Source organism: Capra hircus, chromosome 15 (genome assembly GCF_001704415.2).
Source record: "Capra hircus breed San Clemente chromosome 15, ASM170441v1, whole genome shotgun sequence".
NCBI lineage: Eukaryota > Metazoa > Chordata > Mammalia > Artiodactyla > Bovidae > Capra > Capra hircus.
In genome coordinates this window covers 6,282,055-6,304,653 of record NC_030822.1, presented here as the reverse complement: position 1 = coordinate 6,304,653, position 22,599 = coordinate 6,282,055, and the positions used below count along the sequence as shown (strand labels likewise).

At 41.4% G+C, this 22,599-nt stretch overlaps 1 protein-coding gene and 1 pseudogene across 7 annotated transcripts in view; one reads left to right on the top strand and one right to left on the bottom strand.

Annotated features, from left to right (window-relative positions):
- The window catches only part of CKAP5 (cytoskeleton associated protein 5), a 96,119-nt gene continuing 73,999 nt past the window's right edge, over positions 480-22,599 (bottom strand). For 3 of the 6 annotated variants that reach the window (XM_018059131.1, XM_013969878.2, XM_018059132.1), the window contains exons 28-44: positions 21,130-21,255; positions 19,713-19,862; positions 19,203-19,406; positions 18,859-18,994; positions 18,244-18,437; positions 16,875-17,047; positions 15,551-15,724; positions 14,912-15,032; positions 7,572-7,751; positions 6,815-7,002; positions 6,225-6,300; positions 5,325-5,513; positions 5,095-5,232; positions 4,596-4,679; positions 4,355-4,514; positions 1,339-1,490; positions 480-1,192 (exon numbers count right to left, since the gene is read on the bottom strand). In XM_018059131.1, the coding sequence (XP_017914620.1) occupies positions 947-1,192; positions 1,339-1,490; positions 4,355-4,514; positions 4,596-4,679; positions 5,095-5,232; positions 5,325-5,513; positions 6,225-6,300; positions 6,815-7,002; positions 7,572-7,751; positions 14,912-15,032; positions 15,551-15,724; positions 16,875-17,047; positions 18,244-18,437; positions 18,859-18,994; positions 19,203-19,406; positions 19,713-19,862; positions 21,130-21,255 (2,691 nt within the window). In that variant the 3' untranslated portion in view covers positions 480-946. The remainder of the gene's footprint in view (positions 1,193-1,338; positions 1,491-4,354; positions 4,515-4,595; positions 4,680-5,094; positions 5,233-5,324; positions 5,514-6,224; positions 6,301-6,814; positions 7,003-7,571; positions 7,752-14,911; positions 15,033-15,550; positions 15,725-16,874; positions 17,048-18,243; positions 18,438-18,858; positions 18,995-19,202; positions 19,407-19,712; positions 19,863-21,129; positions 21,256-22,599) is intronic. The other 3 variants (XM_018059133.1, XM_018059134.1, XM_018059135.1) reach the window with 3 other exon arrangements.
- LOC102170073 lies at positions 10,729-11,583 on the top strand (annotated as a pseudogene). Its single transcript, XR_001296591.2, has one exon. The product of XR_001296591.2 is annotated as a cytochrome c pseudogene (transcript).

Genomic DNA, 22,599 nt, shown 5'->3' with positions numbered 1-22,599 from the left:
AGACAGAGTGTGAAGCAACTGTTCGTCTAGATTCAGACTCTGCTAACCAGGCAGGAAGCCCCTGTGCTCTCCGTATTTCTTTAGGAGGGTGGCCCCAAGTCTGGTTGTGCTGTGACTGCTGCTGTGACCCAGCTGACCCCTGGGCACAAGGTCACACGCACCCAGGCAGCAAGTGGCAGGAGACCCAAGAGCTCTTCGGAACCATGGTGATGATGGGATGGACATCGTGACTAAAAATCTCAGAACAAGGAAGAAAGATTTCTTTGCTCTCCTAGGAGCTGCATGTGGAAAGCAGGAGAGTTGAGTTCCTCTTATTCCAAAGGAGTGAAAGACAGCATCAAGCCTGTGGGCCATGAAGACGTAGAGCTCCGCAAGGAGCTATGATGGGCCTTTCTCTAACTGGCTGAGCACCCAGAAGGTCTCAAGAGGCAATGGACAGCTGCCCAACAGTCCCTGACACGGAGCATCTTGGAACACAGTTATAGTTAATGCAAACTTTATTTATAAAAGACTCTTAAATTAGTTGTATCATGCCATGCATTCATACAGAATACAGTGACCCTTCAGGGCTACAAGAGCTCACAAACTCAAAGGAAAACTAGTCAAGAGTTTCTAATAGTTAAAAGCTAGGAAAGATTAGGACAACTTTACAAATGAGCAATTAAAAAGAAAAAGGATATGGAAACTAGTCTGAGCTGAGAGGAGGCCCGCTGTTTACAGGTCTGTACACTAAACTAAGACACAGACAGTCTTCTAGAGAGGCAGGATGCTGGCGGAGAGAAGCGGACGATGTGCAAAAGACTTGTGCCACAACGACTCCTCCCCCAGGTCCACGGCGTGATACACACAGCCAGTCTGTGCACACTAGGCCTGCGAGGCCGCCGCAACTATGAGGACTCCTAGCTTAGTCAGCTAAAGCTGCAGGGCGCCAGGGGAGGGGGGCGGTTCATTTGCGACTGCTCTTTATTCTCTCCAGTCTCTTTTTCAAATCATCAATGTTAGCTGTGGAGGAGGAGGAGGTGGTCGTGGTTCCTGAAGAGTGGGTCTGGTTGGAGTCCAGGTCTGAGTGCTGGTGCTGCTCCCGCGACTCGCGGAGCTGAGAGAGTTTGCTGTGCAGCATGTCTGTGGAGGAGGCCACGGTGGGAACTGCTGGTTTGGAGAGCAAAGAGGTCAACGGAGGTCGGTCATCCTGCTGTTGAGAGAAGGAGGCGTGCTGTCAAGCGGGTCGGGAGGTGGCTCTGGAGCAACACACGCCGAGGCTGGGTCGCAGCCTCTCTGGCCACCCTGACCTGACCTGCTGGTCACCACCCTCCCCGCCCCACAGGAGACGAGCAGTACCTTTGTATTGTCCAGACCGCATCGCTGCCGGAGGATTTTCAGCCTCTCCAGGTAGACGGATGGCCCCACCTCTTCTCCGTTTGTGTTACCTAAGGAGGACACTGTGCTTGTGGCGGTGGGCACACACGTGACCTCCATCTGAGGGGAGATGCCTAAGGGGGAAATGTAGGAGTATTCAGATATATACCCCCTGCCCCAACTGCCCTTGTTAAATCTCCCACTGAAGGGAACAATTTGGGCCTTGAATATAACCGCTCTACCTGATGACTACCTGGAGTTGGTGATAAAAGATACTCTGAAATACATAAGATATACTTAATGAGAACTTCCAAAACTGATAAGAGAAAAGCACTGGATTTTTTTTTTTGGCCTCATCCTGTGGCATGTGTGATCTAGTTCCCTGAACAGGGGCTGAACCCACACTCCCTGCAATGGAAGTAAGGAGTCTTAACCACTGGACCACCAGGGAGGCCCCAGAAGGTGCCGAGTGCTGAGCTGGGCCGCCCTTCTGCCTCCTGAGCTCCGCAGCGGTCTATCCTCGTCACCCCTGGCTGAATTGGGCAATCCAAAGAGCCTGAGCTGCTCCTGAGTGAATGCTAAGTGCCCAAGTAAAGACCCTAAAGGACTTTAAATACTTTCAAGAATCAGGCTTGACTTCAACCAGGTGATACACAGGGGAACGCTCTTATTCCAATCAGGGAGGACAGCAAGGAGCTCAGGAGAAGAGGAGGAAACTGAGGTGTCCAGAGAGGAGGAGGAGGAGCTGGAGCATTGCGATCAATATTCTGGGAGGAGTGGGGAAAACCAGAGCCAAATCAAACCAAAACAAAATCTATCACAGTTCTGAATTTCTGAGAACCACCACAAAATGCAAGCATTTAAAATATCCAATTTGATATCAATGAAAAGACATCACATAAGCCAAGAGAACGGGGAAGAAAAGCCTCTCTGGCAAACAGAACAAAGTAAAGCAGGCTACTCCTGAGAAACAGGGATCCTTTCATGTACAGATGAGAATACGCTGAGGGCGAAAAGTGAAGAATAACACAGAGACGTGGGAAGCCTGAGCACTTTCAGGCATTCAGTTACCGGTGGGGTCACATGCCTGCGCTGCAGATGTCAAACTTTCCCAGAAAGGACTCTGGACACGAGAGACGGAGGCCCTGTCCCGATGACCTCAACCAGGGACGCCCGCACGCGGCCCCTGACACAGCTCACTGTGCTTCCAGAAGGGACTCTGGGTCGTGGAGAGGCGTAACTTACAGGATTTAAGGACAAGACCAACTATGGGGAAAACAAAAACAAACCAAAAAAACCCAGTAACAACAACAAAAAAACAAGAAGAAACAAGACAAGTGACACTGCAGCCTAGAAAGGTACGTGGTGAGAGAGAACCTGAGACGCGCAGACGAAGTCTCACAGGCACGGAGTTCGGAGCTGAGAGTAGGTGAGCGCCACTGCCCTTGCAAAGAACTAAATACAGGACCACTGAGAGGGCTCTGCCTGGTAAGAGGACTGCAGCAGCTGGACCTTGTTTTGGTTTAAGGCTCTGGGCTATTTTTTGCCACACCTCCGAAGTCTTCCTTTTGTCTCTAGATCCTTGAGCAGTAATTCTCTAACACAGGCTTTTTTCACTGTGCGGACAGTAATATTCCAGCTTAACATCAGGACAGGCACTCATATTTAGTCAACAAAATACCTACTGAGTGCCTACTATGTGCCAGGCAACAAAATGGATAAAAATCTTTACGCTTGTGAATTTTAAATATTAGCAGAAACAGACATCAATCAATCAATCTAATGAACATCATGTTTTACGGTGTGTGTCAGGGGAGGTGAAGTACTAGGAGGAGGGGTGGGTGGGTTGCAAGCTGTGGATCAGGCCTCACTGACACAGATGAGAAGGAGGAAGCAAGACTGTCGTGGAGAAGAGCAATCTAAACAAGAGACAGCCAGCGCAGAGGCCTTAAGAACGTGTGTGCCTGGCATGCCCCAGGGATGGCGAGGGGGCCGGTGAAGCTGCCGTGGGACAGAAGTCAGAGAGGGCAGCAGGACGGAGACAGTTCTAGAGGGATCAGGAGGCCACATCATGTCAGACCTTTCGTGTAAGGCTTTCTGCTCTGCTGAATGAAAGGGAGAGCCTTTGGAAAGCGTCTGAGGAGCGTGGTTTTGATGCTCTATGTGGACGTGACTATGGGAGACGGGGCTCAGTGCTATAATCCGCGTAAGAGAAGCAGGGAGTGGCAGTGGAGGGCGGAAGCGCGGGTGGATTCCCTGTATGTTGGCAAGTCAAATCAGATTTCTCTTTTTTTTTGGCTGCACCATGTGGCAAGTGGGATCTTAGTTCCCCAACCAGGGACTGAACCTGCGTCCCCTGCACTGGAAGCACGGAGTCTTAAAACACTGGACCACGTGACAAGTCCCTCACAGGGATTCCCTGACGGAGGGAAAGAGAAAACTCAAAAGTTGGGGGTTAAGCAAACCAGAAGAACAAAGTTGCCATCCAGTGAGATGGAGAGGAACGCAACTGGAGCAGGTTTTGGGGACTACCAGGAACTTGGTGTTTGATGTCAGGCACGAGCTCTCAGCTGGGAGCAGGGAGGAGGTCTGAGCTGGAGAACAGAGAAAATTGGGCTTTGCTGGCATAGAAAGTGTATTTAAAGTGATGAGAGAAGTAGGATTAGTTACGGAGGTGAGAGTAAGAACCCAGGGCGACAACAACATTAAGAGCTCAGAGAGGAAGACTCGGCCAGAGAGCCCTGGGGGCAGCAGGGAGGCAGGAGGGGACCAAGAGAGCGTGGAGGCCCAGGCCCAGCGCAGAGGCTGTTTCCAAGGACAGCGCACGGCCGGTGCTAGACCCTGACACGGATCGAGGCTGAGTGAGGGCTGGCCACTCTGCCTCACTGTGGCTGTTACGCCTGAGAGGCAGGGACAGAAACGCAGACCCAGCGGCAGCCTGGTGGCGAGGCGGGGAGCGGCCTGAGCCTGCCCTGGAGGCGCCGGGGGGGAGCCGTACCTGCCGAGGTGGGAAGGCGGCCTTTGCCCTCCCTCTCCATCTCAATCACCCGAAGGCCTCTCTCAACATAGCTCTGGAAGAACTGTGAGGAGTTTTTCAGAAATGGTTCAATGTCAGCATCTGAATATTTCTTCTTGTATTCATATAACTCTGCTAGGCCCTGAAAAGGAGGTGGAGACAGATGTTAGTGACTCTTTTCCATAAAGCAGATCCCCATTTGGGTCAACCTTTTCCCTCTCACCTCCTTAGTGTTCTCTTTAGAGCCAATCTTCTTAAAAATCTCAGCTAAGAAATCGTTCACTTTGGCCTTTGATGATTTTTCATCCTAAAGACACAAGGAAGGAACCATTGGTTAGATCTGAGTTATTAGTTAGGAACCAGTGGTTGGATAAGACACGAATATCTTCTCTCAAACTTCAGTCCTTCCTGGTATGTTCCGCAGATAACAGAAGCAGAGCTGCGGAGGCTGCGGCAGAAACATTAACAGTCTCAGGTTTTCAACTAAACTTAGGGGGGAAGTCCCTCCCTACATTTATCTGGGGACCAAACGATGCCTTAGGCATGGACACAGAAACTTTTGTTAGGGACAAAAAGCACAAGGTGAGAGCTGATATTTGAGAACTTCAAGGTGACTGGACTAATCCCTGAGCCTCCACCTTCGGCCCTGAGGAAGACAGGCTCCAGCGGCCTCTCCCTTTGGCAAGACCACTTCTCTCAGTCTTTCAAGTCAGGACACTCACAATTCGAGATGCGCCCTTTTCCGTTTCCTTATCAGACTTGCTCCCGGTCTGGTCCATACTGTGCTTCATCATCCGGCAGAGGTGGGCCTCCAACTCTGACTCGTTCTTGTTGTCGATCATAGTCAGGTGGTCTAGGATCTGCGGGAGAAGCGTGCGTGTTGACTGGCAGCGGCGCCACATCCGTGACGCTCTCTTAAGCTACCACGGGGACGCCTGCGGCTCTCACTCACCTTGGGCCCTTTCAGTTTGCACAGAGTGTGCAGCAGTGTTTTTAGGGTCCTTATGGGAAATTCACTTTTGCATTGCTTGAGTTTTTCTTTGGGGAAGACCTTCATGAAAATGTGTATATCCAGAAGAATTCTGTCCAGATTAATGCTGTTGATGGTATCAGGCAGTAGTCGAACCATCCTCCAGAGACACTATTTAAAAAGGAAACGAAAGTCAGATGGAGTCACTGAAGAATGAGGATAACCTCTGCCACCATTTGTTTCCCTAAGCTCTGGGGTCACCTCTAAAGGATGGTCAGGGACATGCAAGTGGCACCGCATGAACTGTTGAGTTCGGCTGCTAACATGGACAATATCATTTACTTCAACCATGTCACTGCTTAAAGTGTGACACGTCGTCTACCTGACCATCTTCATTCCTCTTTCCCACACCCTAGAGAGGGGACCTTAAACGACAAGGAAATGTGGAAATTCTGTCCCGGGTATGTTTGGTTCCTAAGAGTAGTTCATATTACCTAATCAAATCTACTCTGAGGAAACAAAAATATCTCACACTATGACGGTGCAGTAACAGTATTATAATGTTACAGATATGTTCATCTGCAGTTTTTCAAAAAGAGACGAAAACATTATAAATCTATACATATTTTTCCCCCCATGAGAAATGAAATTTGTCTCATCAAACTTCTTGCCTTTAGATTCTAAGAAAACTGGAGACATTCACAAAATAGTTCTATCTTTTCACTGTTTGAGACCAGGAATTTTTTTAGGCCTGAACTGGGGGTATGGAAGGAAAGGAAAAATGGAGAACAACTGTATTATTCAGGTGTGCCTGGCCGACTTACTTTCAATCCTCTTTCCCTACACTTTAAAAGAAAAGATATCAAATTATGTCAACTTCACCTTCATAACAAGCTCTGAGAATTTGGGAGAACTGGCTGTTGCTAGGAGGCTGTCTTGGAGCAAAACAAGAAGGGCACTAGAAAACAAACCCAACACAATAGCATTAATAAGTTTCAAGCCTGCATCCCAATTCAAATCAGTAACTGAAAGGCCAAGTGTAAGCAGTCTCTATCCACCTGAGAATTGAAGCGCTCATGCATCAGGAACGGCCCTTGATTACTCAGTCATTAAGAAAATAAACATCATCGAAGCTTTCTAAGTTACTACTTGGTAAATGGTAAAGCTTGAAGCTATTTCTCATTGTCACTGGTCGGTAAGAAAGCAATGTACATGAAATGAAATGTATACCAAAGAGGAGGTGACTGACAAATTTCACGGTCCTGTTCTAGAAAAGTCATAACATTGGCTGGCTTATTGAGCTGTTACTGTAACTGCTGTCTCAGGTTGGAATACCTTTGGTTCTTGAAGAAGAGAAGAGTGATAATTTAGCAGACAAACCTAAACTTACAACTGGTCTAGTACCTTTTGGTTTCTATGCGTAGACAAAAGAGAGGCTGTTCCAGACTCTAATGCTCACAGTACAAATATACCTCAGGATGTTGGTCTGGTCTGACTTCTCCAGAACTTTCACCACCAAGAGGTTCACAGAGCGGACCACTTGCTGCCCTTCCTCTAGGTCTTCAATTCGAGAGTCCAGCATTAAGGTGATGAGGCCATGCATCAGGTCTTTCAGAACCCCAGTGGAAGCCTCCCGGGCGAGGCTTTCTATCTGAAACAGCTATCCGATGGAAATTCTGTTAGAGAGGCGTGAAACTCAACACACACAGTGAGGAAGAGAAACATGGGCGGCATAAACGATTACAATATATTTATAAAAATTCACAGTACTAGGAAAAAAATAAAGATCACTACTCTCCCAAACCTCCAGTAAGAGCGAAAATTAACTGGTGTGCTTCACTCCTGTTATGAAAAGTATTCTTAATGTGAACACATACTTCCTATTCACTACTGTAAAAAGATCTTATTTTTATGGTTATGTAAATTACACCCTGAGACAGTCATTACTGACAATCAGTTTCTGTGAAAAGCCAGCTAGGGCCCAACCATAACTGATGAAGAAACTGGCAGAAAGCAGAGTTCCAGGTAGTTTGTAAGTCTCCTCACAGTAAGATGAGCTGGAACACTGTCCAGAGTCCAGTGGAAGTAGTCAATAGCTTACACAGAAAAATCCCACAAATGACCTGTGTTTCCCATGTTTCACTGGAACATCAGGACCAGCTCAGGCTTGAGAACCTGGGTGGGATGAGAGACTGAAGGGAAGCTCAGGCTCTGCAGAGGCAGCCTTACCGAAATCAAGTTGCCAATGACACAGCTATACAGCTTGATGACTTCATCCTTCTCCAGCTTCTCGTCTGCCATATGCGTGTTGTAGATGAGTCTCAGCTGCATGAACGTAGCTATGAGGAACTGATCGATATGGCCAGACATGGCTTCGGCTTTGTCTTCCTGTCTCAGGACCTCATCGATCTGATAACAGAAATCCAAGATGTATTTTCCAAGCTTCATACTTCTAGGTAGCAGGAAGATACTACAAGTCTCTGTAATATTTGTTAGCAAAGTGCTTCTAATATCTTACCTTGAAAAAACTCCATTATTTAACATACAAATAACTAGTCCTTAGGGACTCATTCAATAAATATTTACGGAGCAAGATACTATAGTGTGAGTTAACTGCAGCTCCTATTCTAAGAGGCTTCCCATCTAGTTTAGGGGATAATAATCCTTGTGTTTAAATGCTAATTTATTAAAGAGAGTGTTTTCATACCCATTATGTCATTTGATTATTCCAACAGCTCTGAGAGGTAGAAACAGACAGGGCTGGATGTAAGATCTTCATTTACCAGATGAGAAAATGAGGCTCAGTAAAATCAGTCTACTTAGTTCAAATTCAATACTCAAGTTTTCCACATCTTGGTCCAGGTTCTTTTTGGTTCAGTAGACTGGTTGTTACTAATAGTAAAATGTTACTATGGGAAAAACACATACTTTCTATTCACTACCGTAAAAAGATCTTATTTTTATGATTACATAAATTACACCCTGAGACAAGCATTACGGACAATCACAATATCCATGACCACCCTTTCCTGCAAGGATGCTACACTGCACAACTCCAGGGGGCACCATCTCTACAAAGCGCAACGTGAATGATGCCATCCTGTGTCGAGAAGCTGGTGGTCCTAATTTAATTTCTTTATGCATGTATACCCATAAGCACATACGATTTTATATGACTGGATATATAACTGGAATAGTTTAATAATACTGTTTCAACATGGACAAAATAAAAAAAATATATATATATATATATATATTGGCGGGGGGGCTGACTCTTTTTCCAAGGTAATTAACATCAACAGCCTGATACACTTGCATGCTCACAGAATCACATATAACCACACATGCACACACACATAGGGTCAAGGTTTAGGGCACGGTTTATTCCATAAGAATATTTATAGTATATACAGTTCTCTGCATCTATCTTTCCTAACAGAAAATTACAAAAATCCTTAAAGTCAACAGAAACAATTCTACTCTTAAAGGCTGTATAACAGTCCACATATAGACACACCAAAACCTAACCATTCCCTGACCAATCAACTAGTTTGGATACCTTGTCCACTATAACTTTACAATAAACATTTTTGTGTATATATATATATCTCAAGTATTTGTCTTTGAATTTCTGAAAAAAAGAATAAAAACTCTTTGTGCCAAGAGTTTAACTTTTTAGGTTGAAGGATAAAACATTCAAAATTATGAGATAATAGATATTACTACTGTTGTTTTCTTTAAAAACACACATGTAATTCATATTTCTACATGTAATGTGTAAGAGTACTGTTTTTTCAGTGTCTCTATCAGCTGGAAGTATTATTACTCATTTTACCTTTTGTCATTCTGAAAGTTTAAATGTGATGATCTTATTATTTTAATGTGCATTTCTGTGGTGGGGAGGTACTGGACATCTTTTCACATGTGTTTACTGGCCATTTGGATATCTGCTGTGACTTGCCTATTCTTATCCTTGATTTATATTTTTTTAGGTTCTCTTTTTCTCAAGGGTTAGTAAGAGTTCTGTTTACTATAGTTATTGGTCCTTTATTGGTCATATGCAAATATATCCCACAATATAACACTTGTTTATTGACAGTATACAGTAAATTTCTCCAAATTAAAATCTTAAAAATTTTTATGTGATCAAATTTGTCTTTTCATTTTAGGTTCTGGGTTTCCTTCCTTATTTTTCAATGGTTTCCCCAAATTCCTTGGTTATTTCAAAAAATCTGGGAGGGGGATCAGCTGGAACGAGTCTCCACAGAGCTGCACGCACGCTTAGTCCGCATCAGGGTTGCGTGTGTGTCATCTCATCTTTTGGAAGAATCTCTTCCACATCTACGGTTACTTCCTTTTTCACCCCGGTTCTTATAATTTTTGCTCTCCAATCAGACTAGTAAGGGAATTTTAATTTCAAAGCTTTGTTTTAAACAAGAACTGGCTTTTAGAATTTCATGAATTTTAGCTATATTACCTACTCTCAAATATTTAATTTTTTAATTTTTCTAATTTCTAAGTGTAAGTACTAAGTTACTTTATTTTAGCTTTTCTTCAATAATAAATGCGCTTCAGGCAATATATTTTTCTGAGTTCGGTAGCTTCAGTATAGTTGTAGAGGGAAATTGTTTCCTTCACTGTTAAGAGTTTTGATTTTTTTCCCTCTTTTTTATTTTTTATACTATGAAAGTATGATAGCACATTTATAGAAGACTTGGAAAATATAGAACAAAGTTACATATAGTGCCCCAAATATTACAATTATTTTTTTAAGTAGATAAATTAAGATTTTTAGTTGGAGTTTCAATATCAAACCCGCAAAAGTTACTAAAACAAATACACAGAAAAAGCAGAAGGATATAGTAGACCTGAAAAACAGTATGAACCAATTCATTATAATTAAGATTCATACAATTTTCACACCACAGTAGGACAGACATTCAATTTAAAGTTCCCATGGACAATAAACTAGGAGACACTGGACCATATCCAGGGACATAAAAGAAGGTGAAAGTTTCAAGGTCTAAAGGTGTTGAAATCATAGTCTGTTCTCTTATCACTGTGGAATTATGTTAGAAATCAATATCAAAAGATATTAATAGCCCACATATTTTCAAGTGCAGTGTGACATTTACCAAGGAAGATCTTTGACTTAGCCATTGAAAGCCTCAATAAAGTTAGAAGACTGAAAAAACAGAGGCGTGACTGCAGAAAGTGTTTAAAAATGAGTATATTAGAAATTAATATAAAAATGAGAAATTAATATTAAAGACACTTTAAAAACCCCATGTATTTGGAAATTAAATGTCCACTTTTAAATGATGGGTATACCTAACAAGCCATAACAAGGAAAATTAGAAAATATTTGTAGTGTCCTTGGGCTTAGAAAGCGGGATGTTCGGCTTGTGAGCGGGAACTTCTTAGTCGCGCACAGAAAAAGAACGATTTAAAAATGGGTGATGTTGAGAAGGGCAAGAAGATTTTTGTTCAGAAGTGTGCCCAGTGCCATAGTGTGGAAAAGGGAGGGAAGCACAAGACTGGGCCAAACCTCCATGGTCTGTTTGGACGAAAGACAGGTCAGGCTGCTGGATTCTCTTACACAGATGCCAACAAAAACAAAGGCATCACCTGGGGAGAGGAGACGCTGATGGAGTACTTGGAGAATCCCAAGAAGTACATCCCTGGAACCAAGATGATCTTTGCTGGCATTAAGAAGAAGGGAGAGAGGGAGGACTTGATAGCTTATCTCAAAAAAGCTACCAATGAGTAATAGTTGGCCACTGCCTTATTTATTATGAAACAGAAGTGTCTCATGACTTTTTATGTGTACCATATTTAAATTGATCTCATACACTAGAATTCAGATCATGAATGGCTGATGGAATAATTCTGTTGGACAGTCCTGATTTAAATAAGATTGGTCTGTGGCTAAACAAATATGGTCAGCTTTTTAAATTTTGATAGTAATTCCAGTTCAACAAGTACTATCACTTTTCCCATTCTAAAGAGATGATTGAACTTGAATAAGGAATATGAAACTTTTTAGGGAGATGGTGCATTCCTTCTCAAAACCTGTAAGAGATTGGTTTTATATTTAGATTTCTACAACTGGTTATATTAATATATTTAAATACTGAAAAGGTCCCTTCACTATCTCATAGAACGGAAGGATTCACACGTGTTTCAAGTTGTGTTCATTAGCCTGTTAAGGCAAGGATTGAAAATACACTGACAAAGTCCACTTTATCTGTTTGGTTTTATAAACTATGCCAATTTAATTAAAATTTTCTATCTAAAACTTAGCCTTTTACTTAATGAAAGGCATTTTAGTGTGGTTTATGTATAGCATCAAATAAAGAGTATTTAGCACCTCAAAAAAAAAAAAAAGAAAATATTTGTAAAAGAATAAAAATGATAAGAGACTTTACCAGAATCTGTTACATGCAGCTGAAGCTGCTCAATGCAACTAAATACAATGCAGAATCTTGAATGAGGTATGAAGACAAATAATGGGCACGAGCATAAATTTCTGTGGAATCTGAACAGAATGTGTACTTTCATCACACTGTATCACGTTAATTTCTTTTTTTTTTTTTAACAACATCGTATTTCTTTATATTCTCAGAATTGGATTAGAAGTTTCAAGCCTCAGTTTTTTAAGTCACTAACATAATAAACTTTCTAGTTTTTTATCAATGTATTAGATGCCAAAATATATGGAACAATTTCGAGTGACTATAAATAAGAAATCTAGCATTCTATTCATACTAAGTCAAACAAGTGGAATCAAAATGTTGATTTAGGGTGTTTCATACTTTTCAAATAGCCAGTATCTTTTGTGATATTAATATTATTTATTAAAAATGTTGTTGGGTTATCAGCAGAGAATTTGGTCAGTATATCTTCTACTTTTTGCATTTGTGAAGAGATGGTAATGACTCCTGTGCTTTAAGTTTCCATTAGATGTGAGTCTGTTTCTGGGCTCTCTGTTCCACCCTGATGGTCTGTCTGTCTTTCCTTGGGCCAGTGCTATGCTGACCTGATTACAGTGGCTCTGTCATCGTTGCTAATACCAGTGGTGTAAGTCCTTTCTACTGTGTTTTTATTTTAAAACATGGTCTTTACTATTTTTAGGCCCTTTGATTTCCCATATAAATTTTAGAATCAGCTTCTCAACTTCAGAAAAAAAAAAAAAAACCTGTTAAGATTTTGATTGGAAATGGCACTGAATTTATAGATATAACTTGAGGAGAAGCTGGCATCTTTATAATACTGAATCTTGAGAACACCGTATATTTATTTGGGAATGTAACAAAATAATGTCATTCAACAAAATTTAAAATTTTCTCTGTAAAGGTCTTATATGAATGCTGCTTGATCATTCCTAGGTACTTAGGGTTTTATTGTTCGGGGTTTTATTTTTTTATTATGGTAAAATATATATAACATAGAGCTTACCATTTTAACCATTTTTAAGTACAGAATCCAATGACATTTATTCACAATGTTGTATAACCATCATCACCTTTTCCAGAACTTTGTCATTATTCCAGACAGAATCTGTACCCATTAAAATAGTAACTCTCCATCCATCCACCTGCCCAACCCCTAGTAAACTCTATTCTAGTTTATTTGGCTTTTCTAGGTACCTCATGTAAGTGGAATCACACAATACTTGTCCCTTTGTGCCTGATTGATTTTATTAGCATAATGCTTTCAAGGTTCATCCATGCTGAAGCATGTGTCAGAATTTAGTTTTTCATTCTAATATTCCACTGTGTGTGTGGAACAACAATTTTGTTTATTCATTCATCTGTTGATGGACACTTGAACTATTTCCACCTTCTGGCTATTGTCGATGCTGTGAACTTTGGAGCGTAAGTATTTGTTTGAATCTCTGCTTTCTAGGAGGGGATCTGAGGATCTTATTGTAATTCTATATTTAACTTTTTGAGAAACCACTAAACTATTTTCCACAATGGTTACAGTACTTTATGTTTCCACCAGCAATACACTCAGGTTCCAGTTTCTCCATATTGTGACAAACACTTGCTATTTTCCATTAAAAAAAAAATTATAATGGCTGTGAAGTGGTAACTCCTTGTGGTTTTGATCTATAGTTCCCTAATGACTAATGATGGTGAGCATCTTTTTACTTGCTTATTTGCCATTTGTATATTGTCTTTAGAGAAATGTCTGTTCATGTCCTTTGCCAATTTTTGAACTGGGTTTTGTTTTTTTGTCAATGAGTTAATAGGAGTTCTTAAGTATTCTGGATAGGTATTATATACCTATATATGCATATTATCTGTAACATACATTTATTATATGCCACATATATACACAGGCACATACATGTACACTGACATTTATTCCTGTATCTGTATATCGAAACTATGAGCTCATGCTGGCGCATCCAATTCCAGTCCAGAGTTCATTCTCTTTCCTTGGGCTTCCATATTTTATTGCCCTCTCTGGCCCCCATTTTCCTTATTATATTTATTTGACCAATCCCTTTATATGTAACCAATCTCCCCTCTCTGCCACAAGCCCTTCCCCAGGCCAACCTCCACTGTTTGGGCTCTGAGTCCCCATTCAGAGCCATTCACACGCTGCCCTGCTCCCCTCCACCACACATGAATATCCTCTTCACCCTGCCTGGGGCGTCCTAATACCATGCCATGTCAGCTCCCCCTATGGACGTCGTCTTCTTCCGGCTTTGGCTCTGCGTCATCCCTCCCAAATGACAGCCTCCTCACAACATCTGGGCTTGGAGACCCTCACACTGGGCCGCTGTGGCTCTCCACTCCCACCCCGTGCTACCAGGTAGGTGCCTTCCTCGTGTTACCCTCCTCCTGGCTTTATGACTGGATCATTAGGAAAGGGAAGCAGAGGAAGAAGAGAACGATTTTTAAAAAACATGTAGTTTCTCTTGGTTCAAAAGTCTCTAATGACTTCCGATCACACTGAAAATCCAAACAACTCACCCCAGGGCTTTTACAGCTCTATATGATCTGGTCTCTGTCCACCCTTCAAATTTCATTCTGTACCATTCTCCCTCTTGCCACCTATGTTCCAGGCACATTGGCCTGTACTGTTTCCGTGACCACACCAAGGTCACTCCTCCTCTAGAGCTTTTGTACTCTAGCAACTGTCCTCTGCGTGAAGCCCAACTACCCATCCAAGTTACTTAGTTCCTCTCTCCCATCACCCCATTTGAGTTTTATTTGCACAGTAGTTACTATCGATATTTTGTGTTTGTCTCTGTCCACTAAAATCCAAGAAAGCTCCATGACAGCTGGTTCCTACCCATTGCTATGTTCCAGCCTCAGGTGAAAGAATGCAGTTGTGAAAATCAAGGCTCTATTAGAGCGCTACCCTACAGAGCAGGCTCTATGCGCGTGCTCTAGGCAGCGGGCAATGTCTGAGAGTGGTCCCCGTGCACTTCTGTCAGCAGCGTGGCGCTGAAAACCCTGCCTCCCCGAACACTGCACTCGGTGTGCAGCCACCACTATCGCTGCCTCTACAGTCACCCACGGAACTGCCATCACAGGCAATACCACCGTTACCTGTGTCAGAGCTTGGATGCTTGTGTTGATGTCACCACTGGCTACTTGGGAGATAATAAAATTGATTGTGGATGCTGTATTACTGTGCATATCATCAAAGTGTGGAGAAACAGCCCGGATCCTAAACAGCGGAGCAAAGGAAAACATTCAATTATTACAAGGTATTCTATTGGGTTGGAATTATGCAATTCCCCACTAGATCCACGTTTCAATAAGGAACCTCTACTAGCCAGATAGTAATCTATTCTAAAGGAAATGAGTCCTGAATATTCATTGGAAGGACTGATGCTGAAGCTCAAACTCCAATACTTTGGCCACTTGATGTGAAGAATTGACTCATTGGAAAAGACCCTGATGCTGGGAAAGATTGAGGGCAGGAGGAGAAGGGGACGACAGAGGATGAGATGGCTGGATGGCATCACCGACTCAATGGGTATGAGTTTGAGTAAACTCTGGGAGTTGGTGATGGACAGGGAGGCCTGGTGTGCTGTGGTCCATGGGGTCGCAAAGAGTTGGACACAATTGAGCGACTGAACTAAACTGAATCTATTCTAAAATGTTCTAATTGCACAGAGAACTCTTTTTAATATGTACACTCCGATGATCATGAACTGCTTATACTTAAATGGGTTAACTTACTTGGGCTCAGGAATAAGGACTGGTTCAAAAATGTCATCCAGTTTGTGCTGAACAAGTTCTGGCATTTCACACCGCACTGTACCATTGTCATTCTCAATCTCATCTAGGTCCAGCTGGAATTCTCGGCGAACCATCTGGGCTGCCTCAGGATGCCCACTCATGCTTCGGGCTTGGCTAAGGGAAGCAAAAGGAGGCTGCTGAACTAAAAGAGACTTCTGCACCTAAGGGCAAAAGAGTAGCACTGCCAACAGCCCCAAAGCTGCAAGACAGATGTTCAACTTCTGGTTTCAGCCCCCCTGAATGATTTAAATCCTTGCCTCTAAGCAAGTGTCTTCAATGGGCAACAATGCTGGTTCATGAATATCCTAAGAGAGTAGATTAACTTGTACTTATAGTACTGCCAAGTTATAAGTATTCCCTCTAGTTCACTAAAGCCAACCAGCATTAAATAATAAAGAGTATTTATATTGACTCAAAGGTCACGACTTCTGGGCAAAAACCTAAGAAATATCTAGACTGCCTGGATCTTTTCCACCAATTTAACCAGTGTTTATGTTTTTCTAATTACAAGCAGCATCCCATGCAGTGTTCAATAAATTTTATACTTCAGGGACAATCAACTCTTTTTAGGAATATTCACTCTTGACGAGTTGGGACCAGCATTACATCTAAGCAGTAGATATTCACCATTTCCAAATTCAAATTGGTTAAAATTATACTCATGATATGACCCAAAATAGAGCTGTCTTACATAGAAGGCAGTTTTTTGAGTCCCTAAGCCAATGCTGGGTTGCATGCACTTTACTCAGCTTTATGAGAAAAACAGGAACCTGTGCATGACCAAACATAACACAAGGAAGAAGGTGAACCAATGCTCTGGCCACACGACATTGAGCTGACACTTCTGCTAGCCAGTGGACTTTCAGGGAAGGCGTGACTCATGGCTACTTGGACACCCTCCACCCTGGTTATAAAGTCTACACCAGTAGCCCTCCAGAGGGGATGAATCCAAGTCAGAAGTTAGAAAGATATAAGAGCCCTGCTAATGAGAAATCAGCAGGCAGTACTTACATCCTATAAGTGCGATACATAATTCTGTCCACGGAAAAGCAGTGAAAGAAGGCACAAGACTATTTAGAAGTGGTTTTGAGACAAAGACAATGAAGACTGAAGGATTAAACATTTGGTTACAAGACATATACCCAGACACTGTGTCATGCATGATAATGGCTACAAGAACTCAAGATTATGTTACAGGATAAGCTCTGAGCACACAGGCAAAGTCCACAGAGATGCCCTCTGACGAGCCTCTCAGCCGACATACTTGAGTCTGGAGGGCATGTCCTCCGCTGGCCCCTTGCGCAGCACGTTGGTGCTGGAGCTTGTGCTCTGTGAGCGCTGCGGCTTCTCTTCCACCTGTTTCACTGGTGCAGCAGAAGGCCTTTTTGCTGACCGCTTAATCCTCTCCTCAAGCATGCTCATATCTTTTTCAGAAAGCTGTTAATAGAACCCACATTTATTAGCTCACCTCTCTACTAGAATTTCAGAGAATTAAAAACCTCATATGGTGGTTTAGTCACTAAGTCGTGTCCAACTCTTATGACCCAGTGGACTGTAGCCTGCCAGGCTCCTCTGTCCATGGGATTCTCCAGGCAAGAATACTAGAGTGCGTTGCCATTTCCTTCTCCAGGGGATCTTCCCAGGTTTCCTGCATTGCAGGCAGATTCTTTACTGAGTGAGCTACGAGGGAAGCCCAAAAACCTCATATAATCTTCATATAATTGGAAGACCCAAGAATTAATTTCCATTTCCATGCTGAAGCAAACAGAATCTCCTAGGTTAGGGTATGTTCACTTTCAAACACTACCTATCCTTTAAAATCAACTGTTGCTAAAACCTGACTTGCTTTAGTAAGAGAAGATATGAAACAAGGAAAGGATACAAAAGGAAAGGCCCCGTGAATAACTACAAATAAAAAGGTCAAGAATTTAAACAAAACCTCCTCATTTTTGTGGTATCACCACTAAACTAGTGGTGTGACTATGGGCAAGAAGCTTCACTTTTGGTCATCTGTAAAATTCCTATCTGTTTTATCTCCTTCACTGGCCTCACAGTAAGGATTAAATGAGGTAAATGTAAATAAAAATATACAAGCATAGGGTAAATATACGTGCTACTAAGAGGTAACTGGAGTGAAGAACAGGTCCAGTCACGGTAGTGATTGGCTCAGAGGAACTATGGAGTCAAAAACAGAACCTTCTGTTTGGAGAGTCTGGCTCATGGCTACAGCGCAAGACCCTTTTGATCTGACAGATACCAGAATCCACATTATACATGAGTACTTGTTCACTAAAAAATAAATGCAGTAAAAATTATCAAGGAGATTGCCAGGCACAACTTAAATTCTTAGACTAGCTTAAATTTCTTGATTCAAAAATAGTTTTCATCTAAAGCAAATTGATAAGAGGGGAATGCTCAGAAAGAAAATCTAACTTCCAGTAAAACACAGCCTTAAGTGTCCTAAAGTAATCAGACGCACCGTCAAGGGTTTATATGGATTTCAAGACGTATCGAGAGGTTGAGTTTTAATAAAAAGTGGTAAAAACTTAAGAGCTCAGATGGGACGAAATTTCTCCCCTCCATGATCTTTCAATTCACAACATGCTGAAAATGCTCAGAGAAAAGTGACTCACGGTTCCAATCAGCTTGAACACTTGATCCCCATGCACATTGTACACCGTGACGATGGTGTTGAGCGCAGCGTTGCGCACAGCATTGTCACGGTCTCCTATGTGAATTGCTATCTCCTTTAAGGCTTTTCCCGGGGTTGGTTGGCAAACATTCATGCCATAGGACTCGACCAGACACCCCAGTTCTTCCAGGCACTCTGATGGGGAAGAAAGGCTAGATTAAGGACACTCAACACACATTTGGCACAAAAACCTATCTTTACTGGATACATTTTCCTTGGCATACATGAAGGGCTAAAGTCTTATTCTGGCTCTCCCTTGAATTTCTTCTTGTTTATTGCCTTCTACAAAATATACAATGAAACGGTGGTGCTGTAGCAAGCACTCCTACAAGGGACGCCTGTGAGTCAGATGGCCCCTGTGCACTTGACTTTGTCATCAGGGAGGTACTGGGTGGTGCCTGCATCACCTGACGCTGTGGCTCCACCAGTGTGCAACTCATCACTCTCACAGTCCAAACCAGAAGGCTGGAACCAAGCAATTCCCTGGTTCACCTATAAACTACTTCTTTGAGAGGTCACTGTTGCAGACATAGGCATCTATCAATAGTTGCTCTACCTGCTCTCTGCTTGGAGTTTTTGGATTTGGTTCCTTCCATGATGAAAGGGAACATCTTGCTGGCTGGGTAGACAAGGCACATCCGGTTCAGGATGGCACGGACATCTTTACGAATGACATCCTTTGGTTCTCCGACCTGGTCAACAAGGAAAGTAATAATAAAGTGAGCCACTGTCTGAGTAGCAAAGGCACCCCCTTGTGTGTTACTACATCCTGAAAGAAGAAAATGAGTGGTGGAAGGTCATCATCATCCAACAGAAGGAAGACAGAAGAGAGAATAAAAATACAGGAACTGAAGTAGCTGGGAACTTGGGCAATCTTCCAGAGTGAGAACAATGCATTACCTTGAGGATGAGATAGGGGATGAAGGAAGATGCTTCGTTCTCAGTAAGATGATATTCCTCATCACTTAGCAGGGTGAAGAGCAATTTTAAATATTCTAGGGTTTTCATGAGGACGCTTGTATTGGTGTCAAAAAACCGCAGCGTAACCCACTTCAAGATAAGATCCAGGCAACCAATGACACCCTCTTTTTCGCTCTCCAAGTGCTTGAAACAAAACAATACAAAACCCCCACAAATTAGACTGTATAAAAATTTAATTTCTATTAGGCAAGTAACTCATATATTTTACTACAGTCCAAAAAAAAGATGATAGATTTTTAAGCCTCCATTTAAGACCCCAAATTATAGACATGTAGTCATTTATTCAATCAGATAATAAGAAAGCTCTAAGAACAGAGAACATGGTATATTCTAGTTCCTTCGAAGTCATGCAAACTTCTGATTATTTCACAGAGCTCAGTATTTTCACACGTCCAAGATTCATGCCTATTTATTTTGTTGCAAACTTACATCAACCATGACAGCAAGGGCCTTGTTATGATGCTGAAAGTCTGAGTGAAACATCTCATCTTGTAACCATTTAGCCACACAGCTAGACATCTGAGTTTTTAGCTGCTCAATGTATTCATCCCGTGGAGTAGTAAAATTCCATTTTAATACCTGAAAAACAAACAAACAAACAAAAAACAAACAGTGAAAGGGGCTGTAAGGGGTTCAACTGAATGCACAGACATTCTATTTAAAGCAGCTGCAGGAATCAATTTAATAGGATATTTTAAAATTCACCAAGATTAATTTGTAATTAAATATGAATGCAAAGTGCACTTTCAATCTGCCATACTCTGGAAGCTTAGTTCTGAAAATCTTTTAGGAATAGAATTTTCAGCAATTTTTACTAGAAAAATCAACGCTCTGTTATTGTATAAGATGGTGAATACTGTTGGCATAATTTTAATAAAGGGAAAATCTGAAATATGTATAAAAATTTTAAATGTACATACTAGTCTAAGCATTTATTATAAATATATTTACATACATGTACAAATTGACATTCAAAGATGCCTATGGCAGTATAGTTTATAACAGCAAATACTAGAAGCAACTTAAACGTTTAACATAGTGGGTTGAGGATAAAGACAGGTACACACATACGATGTACCAATAAACTGAAAACACATATGTGTACAGATATGGAACAATCGTCAAGACAGTATTTCAAATACCATTAAAAGAAAAAAGTAAGATTTAGAACAAAGAGTATGGCATGCTCCCACCACTTGTGTATAAGGAGAGCTATATATTTATACATATATGATTGCAGAGGAACAGAATATTACTATTTTTAGAGTAATAAATTAAAAAACTGGTATTTTCCTCTGTTCAGGAAGACTAGAGTAGATGATATGCTTCTCATACTTTCTGTACTTTTTGAGCAGTTAGAATTTTTAAAAAATTGTGTATTTTGAAAAAATTTTGACTAATAGAACCAAAACATCAAAAGATAAATGACTGAACTAGCCATATATAGTTACCAAACCTATCTTTTAAGGTATCAGGTACAAGAAAGATTAAAGGAGTGGCATATTACATATGCGTTAATTGATAAAAATCAATGACTACTTTCCAGTCTTTGATTTTAAACAAAATAAAAACCCTACAAACCCACCAAACCCCCCAAAACTTCTTTCTACTGGGAGATAAAAAGGCAACAGCTCCATTCCATAGTTTCTTTGGTAGGAATTAATGCTGTAGGATTTAATACTTCCATAATGTAGTCTTAGAGAAACAAGATATAATTCACAAGCAAAAGATTCAGTTATTAGATATTTCACAATGATATGAATTTCAGACAGAAACTTTAATTCTTGATTATAAAACAAAGCAAAAACAAGCAAAAACTTCCTGAAGATTTTAATTCTTTCCTTACTTTTAGTCCTTTCTCATCTTTCATCCTTTGCTCCTTTCCATTTGGAACAACAATAAAAATAGGACCGGATTTGTCTTCATCCTCCTTTAAGCTGGTTTTGCTCGGAACTTTCTTTCCTTGTGCAGTCTACAACCAAGGTGCAGGGAGTACCGATTAGACAGATTACTACTCCTTAGGATTCACTGTTGTTGCCTATTAAAACGGTGCCATGTAAACCAGACATGTTTCTGTATCATATTCCAAATGAAAGAAACTAATGAACAGAATCTTGCATTTGATATGTTTGTGTACAGGTTTTCTAGAAATGTTTCTGACAGCAGGCTTAAGTAACTGTTGGTCAGTGCTTGGGCTGGCACGCGATATGGTTGGAAAAGCTATACCAATGGTCTGGGTCACAGGTTGTTTTTGTTTACTGGACAATTCTTTAAAAAAAACAGAGGTAAGTGACATAAAAAGCTATGGTTTTTCCAGCAGTCATGTGTGGATGTGAGAGTTGGACTATAAAGAAAGCTGAGCACTGAAGAATTGATGCTTTTGAACTGTGGTGTTGGAGAAGACTCTTGAGAGTCCCTTGGACTGCAAAGAGATCAAACCAGTCCATCCTTAAGGAGATCAGTCCTGGGTGTTCACTGGAAGGACTGATCCTGAAGCTGAAACTCCAATACTTTGGCCTCCTGATGCGAAAAGCTGACTCATTTGAAAAGACCCTGATGCTGGGAAAGATTGAGGGCAGGAGGAGAAGGGGATGACAGAAGATGAGATGGTTGGATGGCATCACCGACTCAATGGACATTGGTTTGGGTGGACTCCGGGAGTTGGCGATGGACAGGGAGGCCTGGCGTGCTGCAGTTCATGGGGTCACAAAGAGTTGGATACGACTGAGTGACTGAACTGAACTGAACTGAATGGCAGTCACACATTTAATATCACTTAGTTGAGAAAGCTCTTCTGTTTCTCTGCATATAAAATCTCTATCACATCATTCTAACTGAAGACACTTTGAGAACCTGCTTTTAGAGAAAACTGCTGAAACATTTTAAATACTTAAGATACTAAAGTGGCTCTTAAAAATAATCCAAGATTTAGAATCTTTGTATCAAATGGAAAGAAACTGTGAACATACAGTATACATATTTAAGGTAAAATCTGAATTTCATTACTGGAATTATTATTATAATAAATGCAGCAAAAGTCTGCTATTTCCAGTGAGGCCAGCATTTCTTTCTATTTCAAAGACTGAAGCCATTTAGTCAAAACAGATAAGAGATGAGTTATGTCAAATTGCTTTGTAAACTGCAAAAGTCTGAAAAATAAGTGGTTTTAAGAACAGAGTCAAAAACTACTTTAAAGCACTTGTGATCAAAAAACTAAAATCAGCACTTGTTAAACATGAGATGAGGAGAGGGAGGAGGACAGGAAAAGAACAGTTTCATTGGACAGTTTGGAAGATCTTTACCCATTTAAATTAAC